Source organism: Anser brachyrhynchus (assembly GCF_964034855.1).
Source record: "Anser brachyrhynchus genome assembly, chromosome: 24".
NCBI classification, from domain to species: domain Eukaryota; kingdom Metazoa; phylum Chordata; class Aves; order Anseriformes; family Anatidae; genus Anser; species Anser brachyrhynchus.
In genome coordinates this window covers 2,445,431-2,465,363 of record NC_137717.1, presented here as the reverse complement: position 1 = coordinate 2,465,363, position 19,933 = coordinate 2,445,431, and the positions used below count along the sequence as shown (strand labels likewise).

Sequence of the window (19,933 nt, the reverse complement as noted above, 5' to 3'; positions counted from 1 at the left end):
CCTACCCTCCCTGCATACTAATGGCCCAGTCACACTAAGTGACAACATACTGTATTCACCCAGGACAGTTGACTCACTCCACGGAATAAAGACCACAAACAACGTGCTTAGCCAAGTTATAAGCAACTGAAACAACACCTTTTAGCAAGAAATGCGAGGTAGCACTAGGCTACGGCTCAAACGTAAGATAATCCATACGTTTCAAACTTTAAACAGCAAGAACAGAAGTGAAATAGTAGACAAGCGCTTTCTTAGTTTCCCAGATGTCATGTACCCAAACCACCACATCTCCGTGCTGATACAACCAAACATTCTTCAGACGTGTGTCACTGCAGCAGGCTGCCAGCTTCGCATGACGCACGCCGGCCACCACCTCCGGATGCCGACTACTGAATGAACACAAATAGCTTACACCCCCAGCGGCTGGCAGCGCGCCGCTCGTCTCCCATAGCAGCAAAAGTGATACAGAGAGGAACGGATTTTGCAACGAACCTTGCATGAAGTTAAACAACAGAAAAAAAAAATCATACAATAGGATTTGAATGTAATCCTTACAGCCTAAACCACAACATAAGGTGATCAGCCTATAAACTGTAGCTTAAAGACAAAGTTACTGAGTGTCTCACTCCCAGAAAGGATTGAAAAAGCTCTACTGCAAGAATAACTACTATGCTATTTAACGCTGACAGGAAAAACTACCTTCAAAGAAGGTAATGGTGCAGTGCATCATAGACTGGTACAAATTAATACTCTTGTCCTCCTTGAACAGTAGTCATCTCAGTACCTTGCACACAGATACTAGGATTGGATATTTCTCAGGTTGGAAATATTTTTACATTCCTTTTTCAAACAATAACTAAGTCATAGCTGCACTTTGAATGGTAATTTTAAAAGAGCAAACCCACCTGAAGTCAAATGAGTATTGTTCACAATTCAGGCAAACCACAGCAGTGGACATGCACATTTTTGTTGTGAAAGCTCAGTAATACGTGACATTTTCATTACGCTTTAAGACAGGCTCTACACACAACCTGACTTGGAGCGTTTAACAAAGTTCAAGAAGTCAGGCTATTTACATTGGTTTTAGAAAGCATTTCAAACAGACAGTGAGAACAGAATGTGAATTACAGAAACTTTTAGGCAGCACCTGCATCTCAAACCCTGACATTTTTCTACAGGGGTTTTAGCTACCAGGCAGACTCGGAGTGCCTACAGACACAGGGAGTCTGACACATGTACTGGCTGATCCCAAGTACATTCATCCGGGACTTAATAAAGTGGTACAGAGTAGACCTGATTTAGCATAAGAAAGCCCACCTTAATTAGCCCTATTTACATAGGTATTTGTGATACACTTTACAGTTTCCTTGTAAGCACTGAACACCACCTACTGCGGACAGCCTCACAGAGACAGCTTAAGCAATTTGTCTGTCTTACTGTGGATGCACCAGTACAGAAGTGAAGGAGGAAAACAAGCTATGCTAGGCCTTTTCTCCCTATAAAGGATTTTGTTTTTTAATATGGCAGGTGAACTTCTGCTCAAATGCTGGCATGACAACAAAAATGAAAAAAAGAAGACCAGGATTTCTAGGTAGCCTTTGCCGTAGAGGTCTAGTCTGAATTGGCTGAAGAGCAAGCCAAAGGATGCATGCATACACTTTATTATTACCATCTCACTCGACTATTGTCATTAAAACTCCTGCAGAAGGTTGCCTTTACAGTTAACGTTCCATTTTATAAGGATATTACAAATACTAAATCTTTAAACTGAGCTGTAAGACTCATGTATTTTTCAGATGAAAATCCCTTGCACACAAAGATTATAGAGTTTGGAAATTTGCTTACTCTGGTACAAATTCTAGCAAAATACCCCAAACTATTTTAACTCTTTATTCTTTACAAAAAAAGACAAGAAATTAGTGTAGATGGCTCATGGTTACTAAATCCTTCTGTACTGAAAGCAGCAGAAGTTACTCTAGTACCTAAATTTTAGTATCATAAACACAAACACATGACAGTTAACGGACTGAATTTCAAGGTCATTTGTATTCTTAGAGGCAAGAACTATGATCTTTATTCTCAACTCCGAATCCCAACTCACCATCAATATTGAGCATCATCTTCCACATGGCAGGCCGAACAGACTGATGGAATCCAAACCAGACCTCCCTGCCGCCACCCAAGGGGTGATCGTAGCCTTCCGGAGCGGAGAAAAAGGAGCGGCCCACAGGGGTATACCTAGCCAAAAAAAAGATGACCACACGTTTATGCTACCACTTTCCCAACATACAATAAAAAGCTCTGTCTTAGGAGATCATACCACACAGCATTATTCTTTTTTTGGAATTTTGTGCACTGGGATCGGTGTCAAGTTTAAACAATACACTGAATGCTGGTGTTTCCATTGCAGTGTTTTTAAATTTAGACAAAACATTTACTAGTTTTTGCAACAAGTTAACTTCCCCTCTCTGATCTTCCACTTTATTAAGCATAACCTCCATCACAGCACAGATTCTGTACAGTAGCACTGCATATACTGGACTGACCTTCAAATATCATTTTGAATGTTTTACTAGTGAACATTTGATTACTTCTCTCGGTGTACACTGCATTAAAACTGCAGTGGTAACAAAGAACTAGAGAAACTAATGCTTTTTGAGTAGAAAAGGTACGTTCACAAACCTCCATGCTTCCTTACATTTGAAATGTACAGGCATTAGTACAGACACAACAGTCTTTCACATTTCCTTAGGATCTGGGCAGCTGAAGAAGACTGGCTTCCACAAAACCACAGATCATTTCTAAGAGTCAGTGACACCCAATGAACAACACCAGTGAAAGGTACAGCCAGCAATCAAAAAGGAAATTCTAAGGCCCAAGTAAGGCAAAAATCGATAGGGCCTTCTCTAATATTTCAGGGTTCTGAGATAAAGAGTAACAGGCATGGTTAAACAGGATCTAGTCTCAACAATGTATTTAAGTCATGAGAACCACGCACCACTGATGGGTATATCAATGAACTAGAGACTCATGCTTTTAGATAGTCACCAGGTGCACAATATTTGGCTCATTTTGAACAGAAAATGTGAAAGCAGTGCTCTAGCATACTGTAAACTCTCTGTTTTTCAATTAAGACCTAATATAAGCATCTCCTGTTTCTTGAGCTTTCCAAAAACACACGTCACCTGCTCTGGAGTTTAAATGTCTACAAAAACACATACTTCTACTAATCAGGTGTGCTGCATGAGGGAATGATCATTTTTTTCTTTTCACCTGTGAAAAAACAGGAATGAAGGTCTCCCAATGGGGATACTTCAGGTAAAGACAGACTGCAGGAAGACAGTGAACCTACTTCATGGAGGGTAGGTGTCGTAGCACCACATCGACAGCATGAACAGGGTTAGTGCTGATAGGTTTGTCTAGTTCCAGAGGCTCAGGCAAGGTTCTTCCTGTCAAAACTTCATGCAGCAAGTGCCAGCTCACCCGAGAAACAAACTTTATTGACACTTTGAAGGGACGATCTTTTCCACCTTCTCCCGGTAATGTCACATCCAAATCCACCTGGGTGGTTGAGGGGAAAAAAAGAAAGTGGCTGTTTAATTTGTGAGTTTGCTAGGATGCGTTTGTCACCTGTATCTAACACCTGAAATCCAAGGCAGTATTGGAGCAGGACCATCTACTTTGTATTTATTGAACTGGAAAGCTGGGAAAGGAGAATCTACTTCGCAAGTCTCAGTGAATCAAAACTCCCTATTAATCTGTTAGATACCTATATAAAAATACACCTAGATAAGAGCTGGACTGCATGGGTTATCCAGAAGTTATGTCTGACAGCTTAAATGCAGTTACTAACACGACACATGCACCAAACATCCTTAAGATACAAAAAAAATTCAGATGTAGAATTCTTGACTTAAACTGAATACTTCATTATTTTTGCTGTCCCTGCAAAAGGACAGATCTCAGGATCTGCTTTTAACAACACACACCAGGACTCCATTCGTTTTGATCGATGGACAGGTATTTTCACTCCTTCCCACAAATGGGCCAGAGACTCAAAAACCGATATAATTAGGATATCACACATTTGATGAAGTACATAATTCAATGCACAAAATAAAGGGAACTGTAGATGTGGTTCACGGAACTGTCATCTTGAATTAGAAAACTCTTCATTCCCAAGAAACTGCAGTTTAATTTATTAACAGTACTTCACAGGAAGCTGTATTACAGTCTGAAAAACTCTATTTAATAGATTACGCTGTAGAAAGAGGTGACTGAATTGTAGGGGAGGTTCTGAATGCAACTATGACACGTTATATATAATGTAACATATTTACATATATTGAAATTTACAGAAATTGCATTAAAAGGACTATTTCAGCACAGATACCTTAAAATAGTTTCTGTATTCAGTAATATTAGAAGTTGGGCTTGTTTCTTTTGCTTTTCTAAGCAGCTGTTACAAGTACCATTGTTTTTCCAGTTATCTTACCCCAGTAGTGGCCACAGGAAGTGGATTGGCTGTATAAAGGCTTCTTTTCCCATCATAAACTGGTCTACGGTCCCCAAATATTGTCACTTTAAAATGCTGCACCATTGAGTCCACCACCTCCCTAGAAAAGTTGATATTTACACATTGAAAATGTTTTCAGAGAAGTTTCATGCTGGAACCGGCTCCCACACACGCTGTGTTTTGCCGAGGCAGTTTCAATAAACACACCGCTCGAGGCGATTATACAACACCCACCGATATTCCCAAAAAGCGCTTCGCACGCTGCAACTAAGATAACAGAAAAACGCTACAAAATAAAATCGCAATCAGTGCAAATGCTCAAGTACCAGAAAGTAATTTTGCTAAAAACATTTCAGAAAGTACCAGAAATGACTGAGGCCTTTCCATAACCTTTATATACAAAGCAAGGATGCACTTCCCTCGGAAGAAACCCACAAGCTATTATGAAAACCCGGTACAGAGCAATGCCAGCCCACGGAAGCCGTGCAGATGAACTGTACCCTGTACCCAGTAACACACATCTGCTCTTCAGCTAACAGGAGCTTTGAATTCTGCCGACGTTTTATATAAAGATGAGGTGGCCTAATAAAAGTCTTGTCATTAACGATCTAAGATTTTACAATAAAATCAAGTAAAGATGAAATTTGCATAGGTAGATTCTCCTACTTTACTGTGAGCTGATGGCACTAAGAAAACAGGAACCTGTTGTAAAGAGACACAAGCACTGAACTTACACTTGAAAAAAAAATTTCATCTCATATTAAAGAAGTCCTCTCGATACAAGTAGTAGATACATCAGGTGCAAAGAGTTTTGCAATACCTCCGACTGAAACATGCCTCCACATTTTGAACTCTTTGGGGATTCTTTGTGTTTCAGTCCCACTGCAAGCTATCTTGATGTGTCATAGTTCCCTTATTTTACAGAAATTAAACATTTTCCTTCTTAAGCATACACTAACTAGCACGTTTGCAATGCAGAAGCTTACTCATACCATTTCCTGACCCGGCAATATTAGCCTAAAATACTCAGACAACCAACGCCAGCTTCCTCTTCAAGCAGGGTGAGAGCAGCACTTTCACTGGGGACTTGGAGAAGGCGAAGGGAAACTCACTTGAAGCCTCAGCATCCAAGTCCTTCCACCGGCAAAACGCAGAGCATACCAAAGCCACTTTAACGTGTCTACTTAGTGCTCAGTTGTGCTCTGGCACAAGTCCACAAGTCCCAAATCCCCAAGTGCTCTGGCACCCCGCTCCCTTACGCACGATGCTACACGTGCGGCAGCAGCTCTCTGTAAGCGCCAGCTCCATCGCACAACCCATGATAAATGCAGATGGATGCACATTAGGGACCAGGAACAGAGCAGGAGGGACAAGGAAGAGGCTCTGGGAACCAAAACTCATGCCAGAGCCGTCTCCTGCTCTCGCACAGACTGACAGCTTCAAGGCAAGGCGTTACTGCCTTCCGCTTTCCAGTTTACGACACAGCGGAAACAGTGGTGAAGAACATCACTGCCAAGGAAAGGGAAAAGGAAACACAAGAGAAACTCGAGTTTTTAAAGCCTCCATACAGGTTAAAACTAGCAAAGGTGGAGGTGAATTTTAAAAGCAGCAGCTGTTCAGCAAAATCTTCAAAAATTAGACTTAAAAACCTATTTATTCCCAATCCAAGCAGCCAAGATGTCAGTCAGAAACTATTTCAGGAGCTGAGCCTATGGAAACCCACTGACTTCTCAGCAGTAATTGTCACAGCATGGAGAGAAAGGGAAAAATGTATTTCTAAGAAAATTCTTCAAAGGATGTATAGTCCAGCACGCTGATTTCAATTTAGACTAACAAAAGCCATTCTTCTCTGCATAACCCACAGCACTCTCAGAGGCACTTACTCTGCAGATACCATATTCTTTTACTGGGCTCATTTATCCGAGCTCTTGCAGTTTTTAACTAACATCTCCTACATTGTTACTTGCATTAAAGTTGGTAAAGTAGGAATAGTTTTAAATAACCAATTTCATGGTTCCCTAGTTTGGGGAAAAAAAAAAATAAAACAATATGCATGGAAAACTTACCCTCAGCTTTCAGATCCTAAACTACAGATTACATTAGGAGTCATATTTTACGTACTGCTTGCTATCACATTAAGACAAATTAAGTCTATTTGACTATTAAATGTGACTATTAAAGCAATTTCTTAGGTAGCCTGTGTTCAGTTGGCCTTCTTAGCTCAATTCATGAGAAACCTCATTCAAAAAGCACTGAAAATTATTTCCAACCTGTAAACAGCACTTCTGAGAAGCAACGAGCACTCACTAACCTGAAAAAGTCAGAAGCAATGTTACAGATAACCTGAGACAAAGGGTATGCAAAGGTGTATCAGCTGCTAACAGCCTTCAGGAAATCATTGTTAGGACGCAAAAATATCTACAATTTCACGCTGAACTACTTTACAAACTAAATACTTTTGCCTCTCTCCACAAAAGCTGAAAGTTTCAGAAGGCACAGCATTTATCTAAAGCATAACCAACTAAGACAAGCTTTGATAAACAGATTTAATTCTGGAAGCAAGCTTGAAATTACCCTCCAAGCAGGACCATGAAAGGGAAATATTTAACTTTTCAAAAATTAAAAAAAATCAAGCTTAGCTGCTATCTTTAAACAACCTATCTCAAGTTCACTATTTTCAAACATCTGTAGTTTTTTTCCCACTTTTAAAGAAAAACCTTACTACACAGAGAATCACAGACCCTGACTGCATGAGTGATCAGAGTTCCGATAGCTTTGATTTAAGGCTTCCTTTAGTCTATTTTAATCCCACATTTCCTTCCAAAAAAGACTTTTTAGTCAATAGATTTAAATGAAATGGCATTTATCTGAAAGTCATACAAAACAGTAAGTCAGTTTAGAGCAGTTTATAATCTTTGTATTCCTGTGCCCATGGTTTCACAAGCATTCTTCATTTAACAATACAGTAAATTAACTTTTCATAACAGTGAGATTATATTAAATATTAATTCACACAGGAATATTATATCCCAATTTTAGCAATTTATTAGTTTCCTTTTAATTCTTATTTGATGTAGGCATTCATATAGCCTCTATAACTGCAGCTTTCAACTAGCAGGGGGAAAAATCGCCAGCCAGAATCAGGCACCAGCAATACATCCAGGGTTTCACAGATGAAAGAGGAAAAGATTGCTTCTCAGCTGTGCTAAACTTTCTAACTGACAAAATGGATTTCACAAGAAACTAAGAAGTAACTCCTCCTAAAACATCATTTAATGCAGAGAAGAAATACAGGAGATACAAAAGGTTGTCATCTTTAAAAAAAATTATAGCTACAATATCAGACTTTCAATTTAAAGCACTTTCCAAAGGGGCTTCTTTGGCTACCAAAATTTGTAAAGTTTAGGACAAAATATACCAAGGCCATGTATAAAAAGCTATACAAGCAGTCTGATAACGCTGAAGAATCAAGAACCCAAAATGGGCTATTTGTTGGATCACCAAATGATTGGGGATCCAGAGCATGGAAATATTCTCTCCATCTAACCAGCAATCCAGAAATACAGGAGAGTAGGAAGGGATTTAATCGACCTAAGACTCAGCAGCCGTGAAAACAAGATGAGGTACAATGCACTGTACAAAACGCTCTAACAGAGAGGACACAGGTGGAGCTCAAACCAAGCCCGTTCATTTCAAAAACAACGCTAATTCCATGAAATATCTATTACAAGGGGAAAACTAGTTTGCTTGCAGCGCTTTCATACCACTGCTCCTAAGGGAAGCTTTCCAGCTGATTTCTGTCTCCTCCCACACCTACAGAGGTGGCTTTCGGACACCAGCTTCCGATCACAGCATCCGTGTGAATTAAATTTGGGAATTAATCAATGCACCTCTGTATCAACCAGAAACAAAAACGTCCATAGGAGTAGATATCTGCTAATGGAAATGATTTAGCAGCCAGTATTTCTACTAAAAAGAGTCACGGCCTACAGTAACACCGTATTTCTGGTGCCCTGAGGAATAGAGATTGCCACCAAACCAGTCACAAAGTACTGTGACCACTACCTGCTGGCCCACTTCATAGCACACAACCCAACTAAAAGACCTTGGAGCAGGTTCTGCACCCATCTCACAGAGAGCTGTGAGAACTCGCACACAGCGTAGCAGAACACAGCTCTCACCTGCTCTATGGATGCTCAGACTTCAAGCTACGCAGGCTGCATTTAGTTCCGTAGGTCCCTCTGCTTAAAAATGTCAGCACAAGAATACTTTAGGAGACAAAGTTCACCTTCTTACCTGTTCACCCTCCGAGGACACTTATCTGGTTTGATATCCACCTCATAGAGGTAGACATCAATCTTTGGGATTTCAACTTGGAAGCAGTTGGCCAGCAGTTTAATGGGTTTGCCCATGGTGCCATAGCCAGGACGTCTGGGCACCATGAGCAGGGGCTGTGCCCCGACGGGTCCTGCAAAAGAGAAAAACGACAGATCAGGAGATAGGCACCACAAAACGCTGTGCTGCAGAGGTACCACCTGCTTGCATTTCAGCAGCTAAAAATACAGAAGGCTCCTTGCATTTGCAGGTACGTGTACTGGTCTCCCACCGAGACTTACTAACATACTTTCTTTTTCAGTTTTAATTCCCTGAACCAACTCACGCAGGGCCAGGCAGGCATCAGAGCTGGCGCGTTCGAAGAAGGGCAGACGGGCCTTACCAAACGGCACGCTGACACGTTAAGTTCCAAGCTAACGCTTGCCCTGTTCCCCTCCATGCCCCTCCACTCACAACTAGATCGCTTTCTTACTGATCGGTTTTAGCTGATGTGATTAACATGAATAAGATCAGGAAATGTCCTAAACCAACAAAAACATGTGCTTTTCCTCGTAACACTATTATTGGGGAAAGTCAGCCTGGCATTAAACCACCAGTTTTCACATGCCTTTTCTGAACACCCGCGTAACAACAAAACTGCAGCTCTGGACTCGTGCTGTTTGTGACAAACTTTTACTGTCGTTGTGCGCATAGCTTGCGAAGACATTATTCTTGAACTGTGCTGGCTGAAAACGGACGAAGAACAAAAACCATTACTTCCTGTGCAACTCCACTGATAAACGTGACCGGCCAGAAGGCGACAGACTCCGATTAAGACGCTAGGACCATAAAACCCTTCCTCACTCAGACTTCAGAAAAGAACACCCACAGGTGCTCAGAGAAACCATCGAAATCCGGAATAAGAGATGTGTATTTGAAAGGTTACCTAAACGCATCTAGCTGGTAACGTGTTCCATTCCCACCCGGTTATCCGTGCCATTTCGTTTGTGCCATTCAGGCAGGAATCCTCAGCTCCAGATCCCGGTTACTCACGGCTTACACACCCCATCGCAGTAGTAAACACGGTCCGCATTCAAGAATCTCTGCTGGTATCGCCCCTTCAAAATACCTCTTTCCATTCAGGAAACAACAAAAACAACAGGCTTTGTAGTCCAAGTTGCTTCCAGTTTTAAAATTACTCATCCCACAAATGTCATGATTTACTGAGCATTCGATCAGATCAGTTAAAAGTTCTCCCCTCCACTCCTACTCAGTGACGCAGACAGCAGTTCCTGCCCACTCATTTTCATAGAAGAGTCGAAATGTCAAGTGCTGGTAAAAACATCGTATTTGTCTTTTGATTAATCTCCACCATTCCTGGAAAAAGCTGCACTATCTTGAGGCTGCGTACTGAGAATAGGCGAACATCAAAGCCGAGTTCCACCGTAACATTTGTCTGGCTCTACCCAGAAACCTACCAAAAAATTCTGGGTGGGTTGGCGTCGAGCCCTAAGATAAAACAAAAACAAAACAAGAGGCATCGTTTAAAACACCCTCACAGACTATGCTTATGCCAAACTTGTTCCAGGCATCTGTTCTCTTAAACTTTTCCTTCATTTTGGGACGATGACACGAGTAGAGGCAGCCCTACAATTTACTCCCGAAATGTTTTCAGGATATAAGCATACGCGAAGAGTTGCTACGAAACATCTGAGTGACATAAACGACTCGATCACTGATTTTATTATTACGAGATCATGCACGCCGTAGTTTATAACCGTAGGAAATGCAAAGACAATACAGATAAGGTTAAAAAGGATGCCGTGATCCCAGCTGCCCCGTCTCCCCCCTGCGGGTGCTGCTGGGGCAGGGAACGCTACCCCGCTGTTCACCCCTCGCTCACACGAACAAAATCCGAGCGTTTGTCTGCACAAGAGCAAAACCCTGGAAGAGGGGAGCGGTATTTGGTTACCGACGTCAGGCAGGGTGCGCCTGGAAGCGGCCAGGGCCGGGTTGTGGCCCAGAGGAATCGAATCAAGGGGGTGATAAATAAACGGTGCGGGTCTGCACGTCATTCGTGAACCGTTTTGGGGCGTTCAGCCGATTTTTGCTGTCATTTCTGTGTGGTGCGAAGGCTCCCTTGGGCAAGCCCGCTAGAAACAGGAGTAAATGGTAATTCCGCTCTGCAGCGGCTGCCCAAACATGCCAGAACCCCCTCAAAAACACCCCGCTTCCAAAACACACTGAAAGGCCACGCGGCGCTGCCTTCGAACCCATGAACCAAGCCCCACGAAGCAAGTGCCCAAACACCGGAGGATGCTCCCGGGCACTGGCCAGGTAAACCAAAACCGTGAGCTGCGGTGTTACCCTACCGCACGCTGAGCACGCCCACAAGGGCTACGTTCAGGAGCCGCCCAGCCATAGGAACGCAAAGTCTGAAAAACCCCCGCGATGGCACTGCTGCGGCGCGGCGGAGGACGAGGGCAGAGGTTTTTGCTGCCCCAGCACAAGGTTCGCCTATTGCTACCCTGCTGCTGCAACACCAAACGTGAACACGTTCCTAGCGTGCTCTTAAAAGTCCACGGAAGAACACAGACCAGGTCCGTTTGGGACGCCAGATCGGTACTCAGTTCACAGAACGGGTTGCGGGTGGAAGGAAGCAACAAAAAGCGGTGACCCACCGCTGCAGAGCACGGAAGGACCAACGCCCAAACTGCACCCGGAGCCTCGGATGGATTCCTGGGAGGCTTTTCCCCAGCGAGGGAGGAAGCCTCCAGCAGACACAAGCCTCCAGCAGACACAAGAGCTGCCACTGGGTACCGTGAACCTTCGGAGCGCGCGGTCCCTCAGAGAACACACGGGGACGGGCTGCAGAGGAAACGTTTAACTAAGCCTCCACGTGGGTAAGAACGCAGACCAGAAAATGAGACTCTCTCCTCAGGACCCGAGGGCATATCGATTTATAAATCACTGTTCGTGGCATTCGTTGGAGGCATTATTTATGAGCATCCTTCAACGCTGGAAGACCTCCCACAAGCGAAGGCTCGGGAAGAGGCAGCAGCGGAGCCTGCCGGGACCCGTCCCCCACCGCCACCGCCACCCGTACCAGTATCAATTCACCAAAAGGCAAAAAATGGCTAAAACGGAGCAAGTATTATTCATGAAACGCCAAAAAAAAAAAACAACTCACACCAATACTACTTCTCAAAGAGCTGAAGCCTGTAGTGACGTTAAGACCAGGGTCTCTGGCTCGGACACAAGTTCGGTCCAGGCGGAGGCGCCGGCACCTCGGAAGCCTTGACCCCAGCTGAACCTGCAAACCTCCAAAGTTTGTGGTTGTTGGGATTCGGATCCACAGCTTGGAAACTCCCTCCGAAATCAGACCACGTGCCAGAGCAACGTGGAAGTACCCCGATGGCTTGGGCAGGATCTGAATCACGACAGTCCCTTCTGCAGAAGTACAGATTTACTGCAAAGACCAAACAACGAAACCCTACGGTGTTTGCTGTGGCGGCACAGCTCGCGGCTCAGACCCCGTCTGGCTCGCACCCAAAACACGGTTTGAATCCGGCAACCAGACGGGGACCCAGGCACAATAACGCCTGAACTGAAAGCGCAGGCACAGAAACCTCCCAACTCTTCCCATAAAACCGTTCCGGGGAAAACCGAAGCTTTTGGAAGGCGAGGCGGTGTCAAAGCAGGAAGCAAAGCCCCGATTTCTAGCAGGATGCTAATAGAAAATGCAGATCTCCTTACGTGATCCTTTCTGCAAGGAACGAAAATCAGCGCCAAGCCTCCAGCAAGAAATTATGCTTTTTCCTACAGTGGGCTTCAGCATTACAAAATTAAAAACTATTAACAGATGACTACTGAATAGATTTGTGTGTGTGTAAAGCTGTTCTAAATCTCTAATTGAATGGGTGACCACCCGGTCTTAAAAACCAGGATAGGGGACTTAACGGGGAAAAGATGATTGAAACTCCAGCTCAGGAACACGAGGCAGACTTGTCTCACAGACCTCATCCCCCGGCTGGAGCCTGCACGCTGCAGAAAGCTCTCTAAAGAGAGGAGAAAGGATGGAGAGGGGAGGAAAAAAAAAAAGAAGTTCCCTTTCAGAGGCCCCCAGCTTCTGTATGGACTCAGAGGCCCAACCCATGGAGCTCAGAGAAAATCCTGTCACCAGCAAGAAATGAGTTAATTCCAAATTAAAAAAAATAGATAGGGAAGATTATATTTAAACGTTGCTTTCAATAACCAGGCTCCTTACTTATGCCAGAAGTCATGAATTGCCGTATTTCTGCAGCAGCAACCTCTCTGGGTGGCATTACATTATTTATGAGTAACGCAATCCACGTTTTCTAAGCATTCCTGCTCGCAATTCAGGCTCCACTTTTTTCTTTTAACGGCCTCATCTAATAAGTCGTGTTCAAACTCATCAAAAGCCAACGTTTTGACGCCACTCGCAGCGATAGCCAAGCGCACAGACAGCCAGCAGCACGCTGACTTGCTCTAGCACAGCACGGGTACAGAAGACACAGCGAGGTGTTCTGGAAGCATTTACGAGATAACAAATGCTTATAAATTCCTGCTAAAAAATAAAATAATAAAATCTAAGGGCAGAGAGCGTCTAGCTCCAAAAAGCAGCTGATCTGTGCCGTGTGTTATCAGCGATGGGCTAGAGGAGGAGGGAGAGCGCGAGGACCCCCGCCAAAGGTGCCGGGGTTTTGTCTTCCCGGTTTCCTACTCGCTGTTTTGAAAACGGCACAGTCCCTAACTTCAAACTGCTATTACCGAGCAGGAGAAACGCGCTGTCCACCGGCCTGCCACCTTGGGCTCAGGTTTGAGCCGCACGCAGCTCCCTTTCTCCGGTTTTCTGCCTGAAGAATATCTGAGAGCAGCGCGGCAGATCTGAGGCACGTGGGATAGGGCCAAATTTAGAACCGTGCTACCAGAAAATAAAAATACGTTTTAACAGTCACCGAGCAGAACTTCTTGAAACGTAACGCTAAAATTACTTAACACCCCTTAGAAGTTTCGCGTGCGAGCAAAATTAAAAGCAATAAATTAATGACTAATCTCACCGTTTTCACAAAAACGCACCGCGGTACAAAGCACCGAGAAGCTGTGCCTGAAGAACATTAAGAACCAAACCGGTTTGTATCCGAGAATAACCCTTTCTTTAATTAAGAGGTGAATGCTTTCCATGACAGCTGGGTTATACAACCTATTCTAATGCAGAAGAAAAATGACTTCAGTTATCGAGATCTCCGATCACTTGGCAAGCCACCCTGCTGCCTGCTACTTCTCCCTACGGATCCGACACGAGTTTTCGGACAATGGCTGAGCTTTGAGGCTCCCCTGAGCGCCCCAGGTAGGCGCTGCCTCTCAATTCTTCGCTGCAGGAACCGGCTGGGGCGAGTGGGAGATCGCTGTTTGATTAGCACGTTGCTTCAATGCGTACCGGATGTGTTGAAAAGCACACAAGCCTTATAGTCCTGTCGTCGTTTTTTTTGTTTGTTTTGTTTTAATTTATCTGGGAAATTAGCTCAAGAAGTACCCTGACAGTTAAACCACCAAGGAAGGAGCGATTTGTGGAGCTCGTGCTCTGATTCAAACAGCTTCCCCTGCAATTCCACCGAGGCGAGGTTCCACTCTAACTCACATCACATGCGCGCTGTTCTGGGGAAGAGTAACTTTTGAAGGCACTTATGATTCATTCCCCTTCTCCGCTCTACTCCACCCACAAACATGCAGCTTTTAATGGTCCTCCCAAGTCGCCAGGCTTCACGCAGAGAGAAAACACCCAGTTCTCAGAACTGGGTCTGCCCAAAGTTGGGAGAGGAAAGCCACCAGGCAATGGAAGACGTCCGTAGTGCTTCACTGGAAACGTACCGGAGCGGCGTCACCAGAACGACGGCACGTTTAACACAAAAAGCTTTGAACTTCGGAGGAAGGAATAACGAAGTGTAAGCGGAGAGGGAGGCAGTGCTCGAGTCCTCGGGCTCGTTATGCCACAGAGCGCCGGCGATGCCATGGCAGCAGGGGCGCACCGCACACGCCTGCCTTGGGGAGGTTCACAACGCTCCTCTGCTGGAAGCGCGATGCCCGACACCCAATTCCAGCTCTCTCAGAGCTGTTTTCACTTCCCTTCACCTTTCCACAGCCAAGTTTGTTGCTGCTACTCCACCGTTTACTTGATTTCACCACAAAGTGCACCCCGAGCAGCTGCAGCCGCAGCCTCCCCCTGCTGTAAGCCACGTTTCAGCATTATTTAGTCTGGAAGAGGCACACTTTCCAGATTTCAGAGGCTAAGATCACCGCACAGACAGGAAGCTGCCCACAGCACCGCTTCACCTACACCACGCTGGCTTCCATCCTTACTCCAGGAATACTCACAGCCCTGTGCTTCCCCACTTTGTGTCGGAGACACCGCTTACCTTCCCTCCACACACAGAGGGCACAACATCTCAGTGGCTTTCTCCTTTAGGAGACAGAGCTTCAACCCTTACGTGCTCAGCCACGCACGGTTTGTGTCCTCCTGTGCCAACGCCGGGGTCTGGTGGCCAGAAGGTTCCCTCAGACATTAACAAAGCACAAAACCTTTTCCTCGTTACGGAGCAGACACGGAGAGAAACGTCCCTCGTGCTGAACACAACGCTCCGCGGACTAACCTCACCAGGAGCGCTGCCTCACGACGGCAGCGCTTTGCTAAAATCCAGCACATTGCAGCCTTCCAAAAGGGAAGCTCATAGGAAAGAAAAAAATGAGACATCTGTGCGGGCAAACCCGTACCTTGAGATGAGTCGAATTATACCAGGTTATCATTAAAGTTTACTTAACACACGCAGATCATTAGCACAGCACCTGAATGCCGCAGGACTGCTAACACCCTGCGCCTTCCCCAGTTGGTTCCAATCCCATCACCCAAGCTCATTAAGCGAGGACGCAGCTCGGGCGGCAAGCTTTTCTGGGCCAAATCCATCCTCAATTCAAACCTCTGCCTAAGCACCAAAGCCACCTCCACCCGAAGGGACGGAAACACACACGTCCTGCTCAGCCAGCTTCGGCCCCACAGCCGTGTTTTCGGCGGCCGGGGCTCCCGTCGGCGCGAGGGGCACGGCGCTCGGCGCGGCTGCCGACGTGCCCTTTGCCACCCGCTGCCTCACGCGGCGCCGAGCGAACGCAGCCCAGAGCCAAGCTCTCCTCGAGCCGCCCCGGCACGGGGAGACGAAGGCTGCTGATAAAGCGAGGCGGGAGTCCTGCCGAGCACGTTTCAGAGGCGGGCGGCAGGTGCTTCGGGCGCGTCTCAAGCGCTTTGGGGATGCTACCGGGGGGGCTTCACATGGCAGAAGGCCCGGCGGGTGAGGGAGGAGGCGGAAGGCTCTCCGGGATCCACCGTCACGTACCAAACCGCCACGGCCCCGCGCGGGGAGCCTCGGGGTGCGGGGAGCCTCGGGGTTTTGGGGCGCAGCCACCACCGGGAGCCGCCTCACGTCGGTGTGCCCGGTGACCCCCCCCCTCCCCCCCCGGTGCCGCCCGAATCCCAGCTCCCCGGCACAGCACGGCGTTATGCAAGGCGGCCGCACTGCCGCGGGGCCGGCCCGTTACGAAACGTCCCGAAACCACCGGGGGGGTACCGGGGGGGGTCCCCACTGCCCCCCGCACCGGGCCCGGTGCCCCACACCGGGCCCAGATCCCCCCCACCGGGCCCGGTGCCCCCCCCCCCCAGGGCCCCCCCGGGTGCCCCGAAACCACCGGGGGGCTACGGGGGGGGGGTCCCCCACTGCCCCCCCAACGGGCCCGGTGCCCCCCTCAGGGCCCGGTTCCGCCCTCCTCAAGCCCGGTGCCCCCCCCCCCTCACGGCCCCTCACCTGCGCTGCCGATTTCCATGCATGGAGCTGGGCGCAGCCGCTGGGGGCTGCGGGCTCGGGAGGCCCCGGGGCGGTGCTGGGCGGCGGCGGCAGCGGCGGCCCGGCGGCGGAGGCCCGGCCTCCCGTCCCGTCCCGTCCCCTCCCGGCGGAGGCCCACCCGCTCGGCGGAGGCCGCAGGCCGCGGCCCGGCCCCCCCCGCCCGGCCCCGCCCGGCCCCGCCCCGCCGGAAGTTGCGTGGCCGCCCCCGCAGCCCCCCGGGCTCGCGCCTCTCGCCGCCGCCGCCGCCGCTCGGCTCCGCTCGGCCCCGCGCGCCCCCGCCGCCGGAAGTCCCGCCTCTAACGCTCGGCCCCTTCCTGGCGGGGGGGGTGCGGAAGTGGCGGGGGAGGAGGGGGCGGTTGCTAGGCGACGGCGGGATGGGGCGGGGGGGGGCTGAGGGGCCCTGAGGCGGCCCCGTCTCCCCCCGTTGTCCCCTGAGGCGACTCCGTCTCTCCCCGTTGTCCCTCCTGCACCCTGCGAGCCCCCCCGCAGCCGCTCGAGGGGCTTCGGTGCCTCAGGGGGTGCAGCCCGGGGCCGAACGGGTTCCACATCGGTTCCTTTGGGCATGGAGGAGAGAGGGACGGGGGTGCCACCAGCCTCCGTCCTACAAACGTACCTCCATCCTCCATCGTACCAACCTCCATCCCACCAACCTTTGTCCTACAAACCTCCATCCTACAAACCTCCATCCCACCAGCCTCCATCCCACCAGCCTCCATCCCACCAACCTCCGTCCTACAAACTTCCATCCTACAAACCTCCCTCCCACCACCCTCTCCACAGGTCATATGTACCTGAGGGGACCAGGTGGAGAGGATGGGGCCAGTAATCTCAACGTTTTTGGAGAGGTCCTTAGCGGTGGGCAGTGACAGGGCAAGGGGTAATGGGCATAAGTCAAACCTCAGGAGGTTTCGTCGCCATCTGAGGGAGAACTTCTTTACGGTTCGGGTGACAGCACTGGGACGGGTTGCCCAGAGGGGCTGTGGGGTCTCCTTCTCTGGAGATATTCCAAACTCACCTGGATGCCATCCTATGTAACGTGCTCTGGGTGACGCTGCTTGAGCAGGGGGTTGGACCAGCTGATCTCACGAGGCCCCTTCCAGCCTCAGCCATGCTGTGATTCTGTTTCTCTTTAATCCTCACTAAATGAACGTTAAAGGACTAAGCCTCATCCTTCGTTACCCCCAAGAACACCGCGCACTGCGAGCACTTCCCATGTGCGGAATGTGGAACAGCCTGGGCCGGAGCTCTGCAGACTCCAGCACGTTCCGTCCACACTGCCAGGACAGCCACAACAGCCGGGCTTCGTCCTCCGGGCTGAAAAATTCAGGAAGGCACAAAAGTGGCCTGGAAGGGGCCTGCAAAGCTGCAGCAGTGCCCAAACGCAAGGGACAAGGCACGAAACTGCTCTGTAGGCACGGTTAAAGGCAGCTGCAGGGTACACGTGGGGACGGGCAGCTGTCCCACGAGCCTTTCACGCAGCCTTCTTTCTCGGGGAGTGACATGTAAAGACATCTTACAAGTGCACAGCCAACTGTCTAAAAACTAACACCTGATAAACACACGTTATCCTTCGACATCCCCATAACAACCAAAGGATTGACATCGGGCTTGTGTTTGTTTTTCCAGTTTGCAGAGGAGCTATGAGACTAAGTAGCTCGGGCTGAGGAGAATAAAGGCTATGATTCACTAGATCTGCATAAATTCAGAGCGTACGCCTGCCCTCTCCTCAGTTTTTGGCAGTGTTTTTAACAATGTTTAGTACCGCTTTGTTATAGATTTGGTACACAAACTGTCACCAGAAGAAACGCAGAGGGTAAAACAAGCAAAACAATTGTGTGCGTGCGGCAAAGTGACTCAGACGTACCAGTTCCAGCGTGGGGTCAGGCCGTGGCACCCTTACCTCTATTTTCTCTTCCCCAAAATACTTCTTTGATAAGAACCATACATGAATAAGAGGAGTATAGTGAAGCTATCCAAGCATCTTTGAACCTGCTGCTTGTTCTGGAGGAAGGATGTCAGCTTTCCTGCTCATGAGGGGCATTTCCCAGCTACGCAGCTGCGGAGGTAGCAGCAGGGGAACTGCACCGTCGGAGCAGCAGAGTAGAAGCTTGAGATTCAAGATCCAGGCTTCACATACATTATTAAGAACTCCTGTTCCAGGGACTGCTAACCAAATTAGCCTTAAAAGCATAAATTTAGTTATCAGAGAAGTTACGTTGTAAAGATTCTAAAAACATGGAAATTAAAAGTAAGCTACTAGAATATTTCCTTAATTGTAATCCTGAGAGGGAAGGGGAAACGTGATCACCAAGATCAAGCAGATATACCCAGGGCAGACATCTCCACAGAACGCGGGTACCTCAGAGGTATGCGAGCACTTCTGATGCTGCAGCTTAGGACACTGTAATCAGAACCGAGGGCTGGGGCTCAAATGCCGACCTAACATTTGAAACCAAGGAGTCCGATCTGTTTTCCAGGACTTCAGACCCAGCTTCACAAGGCACAATTTTCTGTTACACCTCTCTTTCTCACATACAGTCCCCCTGAAGCTGCAAAAGATTTTTCTGATATATATATATATATATATATTTTAAATGATATTACCTTAAAAGGAGCAGAAGGTGTGCAGAATCTGTAGAGATCCTCAGTTCAGTGTAATACGTTCTGCATGCTAACAGTTTAATTAAATTAGCTGAGTATGTGCATGCCATTAGCAAGTCCCTCCTTAAAATCACTAAGCATTATTCAAAAATCCACAGTTACAGCTCAACTGCTAAATAATTCAGCGTCTAAAGGTATGTCAATACGTGCTTGCAAGGTAGAGCCCAAACTAATCCACAGAATTCAGTGGATGGCAAACAGCCTCCAGTTTTGTACCCCAAGACAGAAGCCTGAGCTATTGGCGTGGGTTCGCAGAGGACTGTGGAGTTTGCAAGGAACTCTAAAGCTGGGAAATGTAACGTATTACAAGGTACAGAAACACGGGGATCAAAGCTTAACCCCAATCCAAAAGGAGTCTGAAATCTGCCCTTAAAGCATCTCGGAGCCAGTGGGCTTTTTATAACCCTCCGAGCACGAAACAAGCCGCGCAGGAAGCGTGCAGATTCACAGCAGACGGCCATTGGAAACGTCTGGCCACAACTCACTTGAACAGAAAAGGCTGAAACGATCTCACAAGTGCAGGAGCTGGCTG

General features: G+C 47.7%; 1 protein-coding gene across 1 annotated transcript in view; it reads right to left on the bottom strand.

The window, feature by feature from the left end:
- The window catches only part of LOC308182528 (protein argonaute-3), a 29,822-nt gene extending 12,956 nt beyond the window's left edge, over nt 1-16,866 (bottom strand). Inside the window, exons 1-5 of the mRNA XM_080567340.1 lie at nt 16,702-16,866; nt 8,813-8,984; nt 4,496-4,616; nt 3,353-3,561; nt 2,102-2,238 (exon numbers count right to left, since the gene is read on the bottom strand). Coding sequence (XP_080423466.1) covers nt 2,102-2,238; nt 3,353-3,561; nt 4,496-4,616; nt 8,813-8,984; nt 16,702-16,720 — 658 coding nt within the window. The 5' untranslated portion in view covers nt 16,721-16,866. The remainder of the gene's footprint in view (nt 1-2,101; nt 2,239-3,352; nt 3,562-4,495; nt 4,617-8,812; nt 8,985-16,701) is intronic.
- Between the last annotated feature and the right edge of the window lie 3,067 nt (nt 16,867-19,933).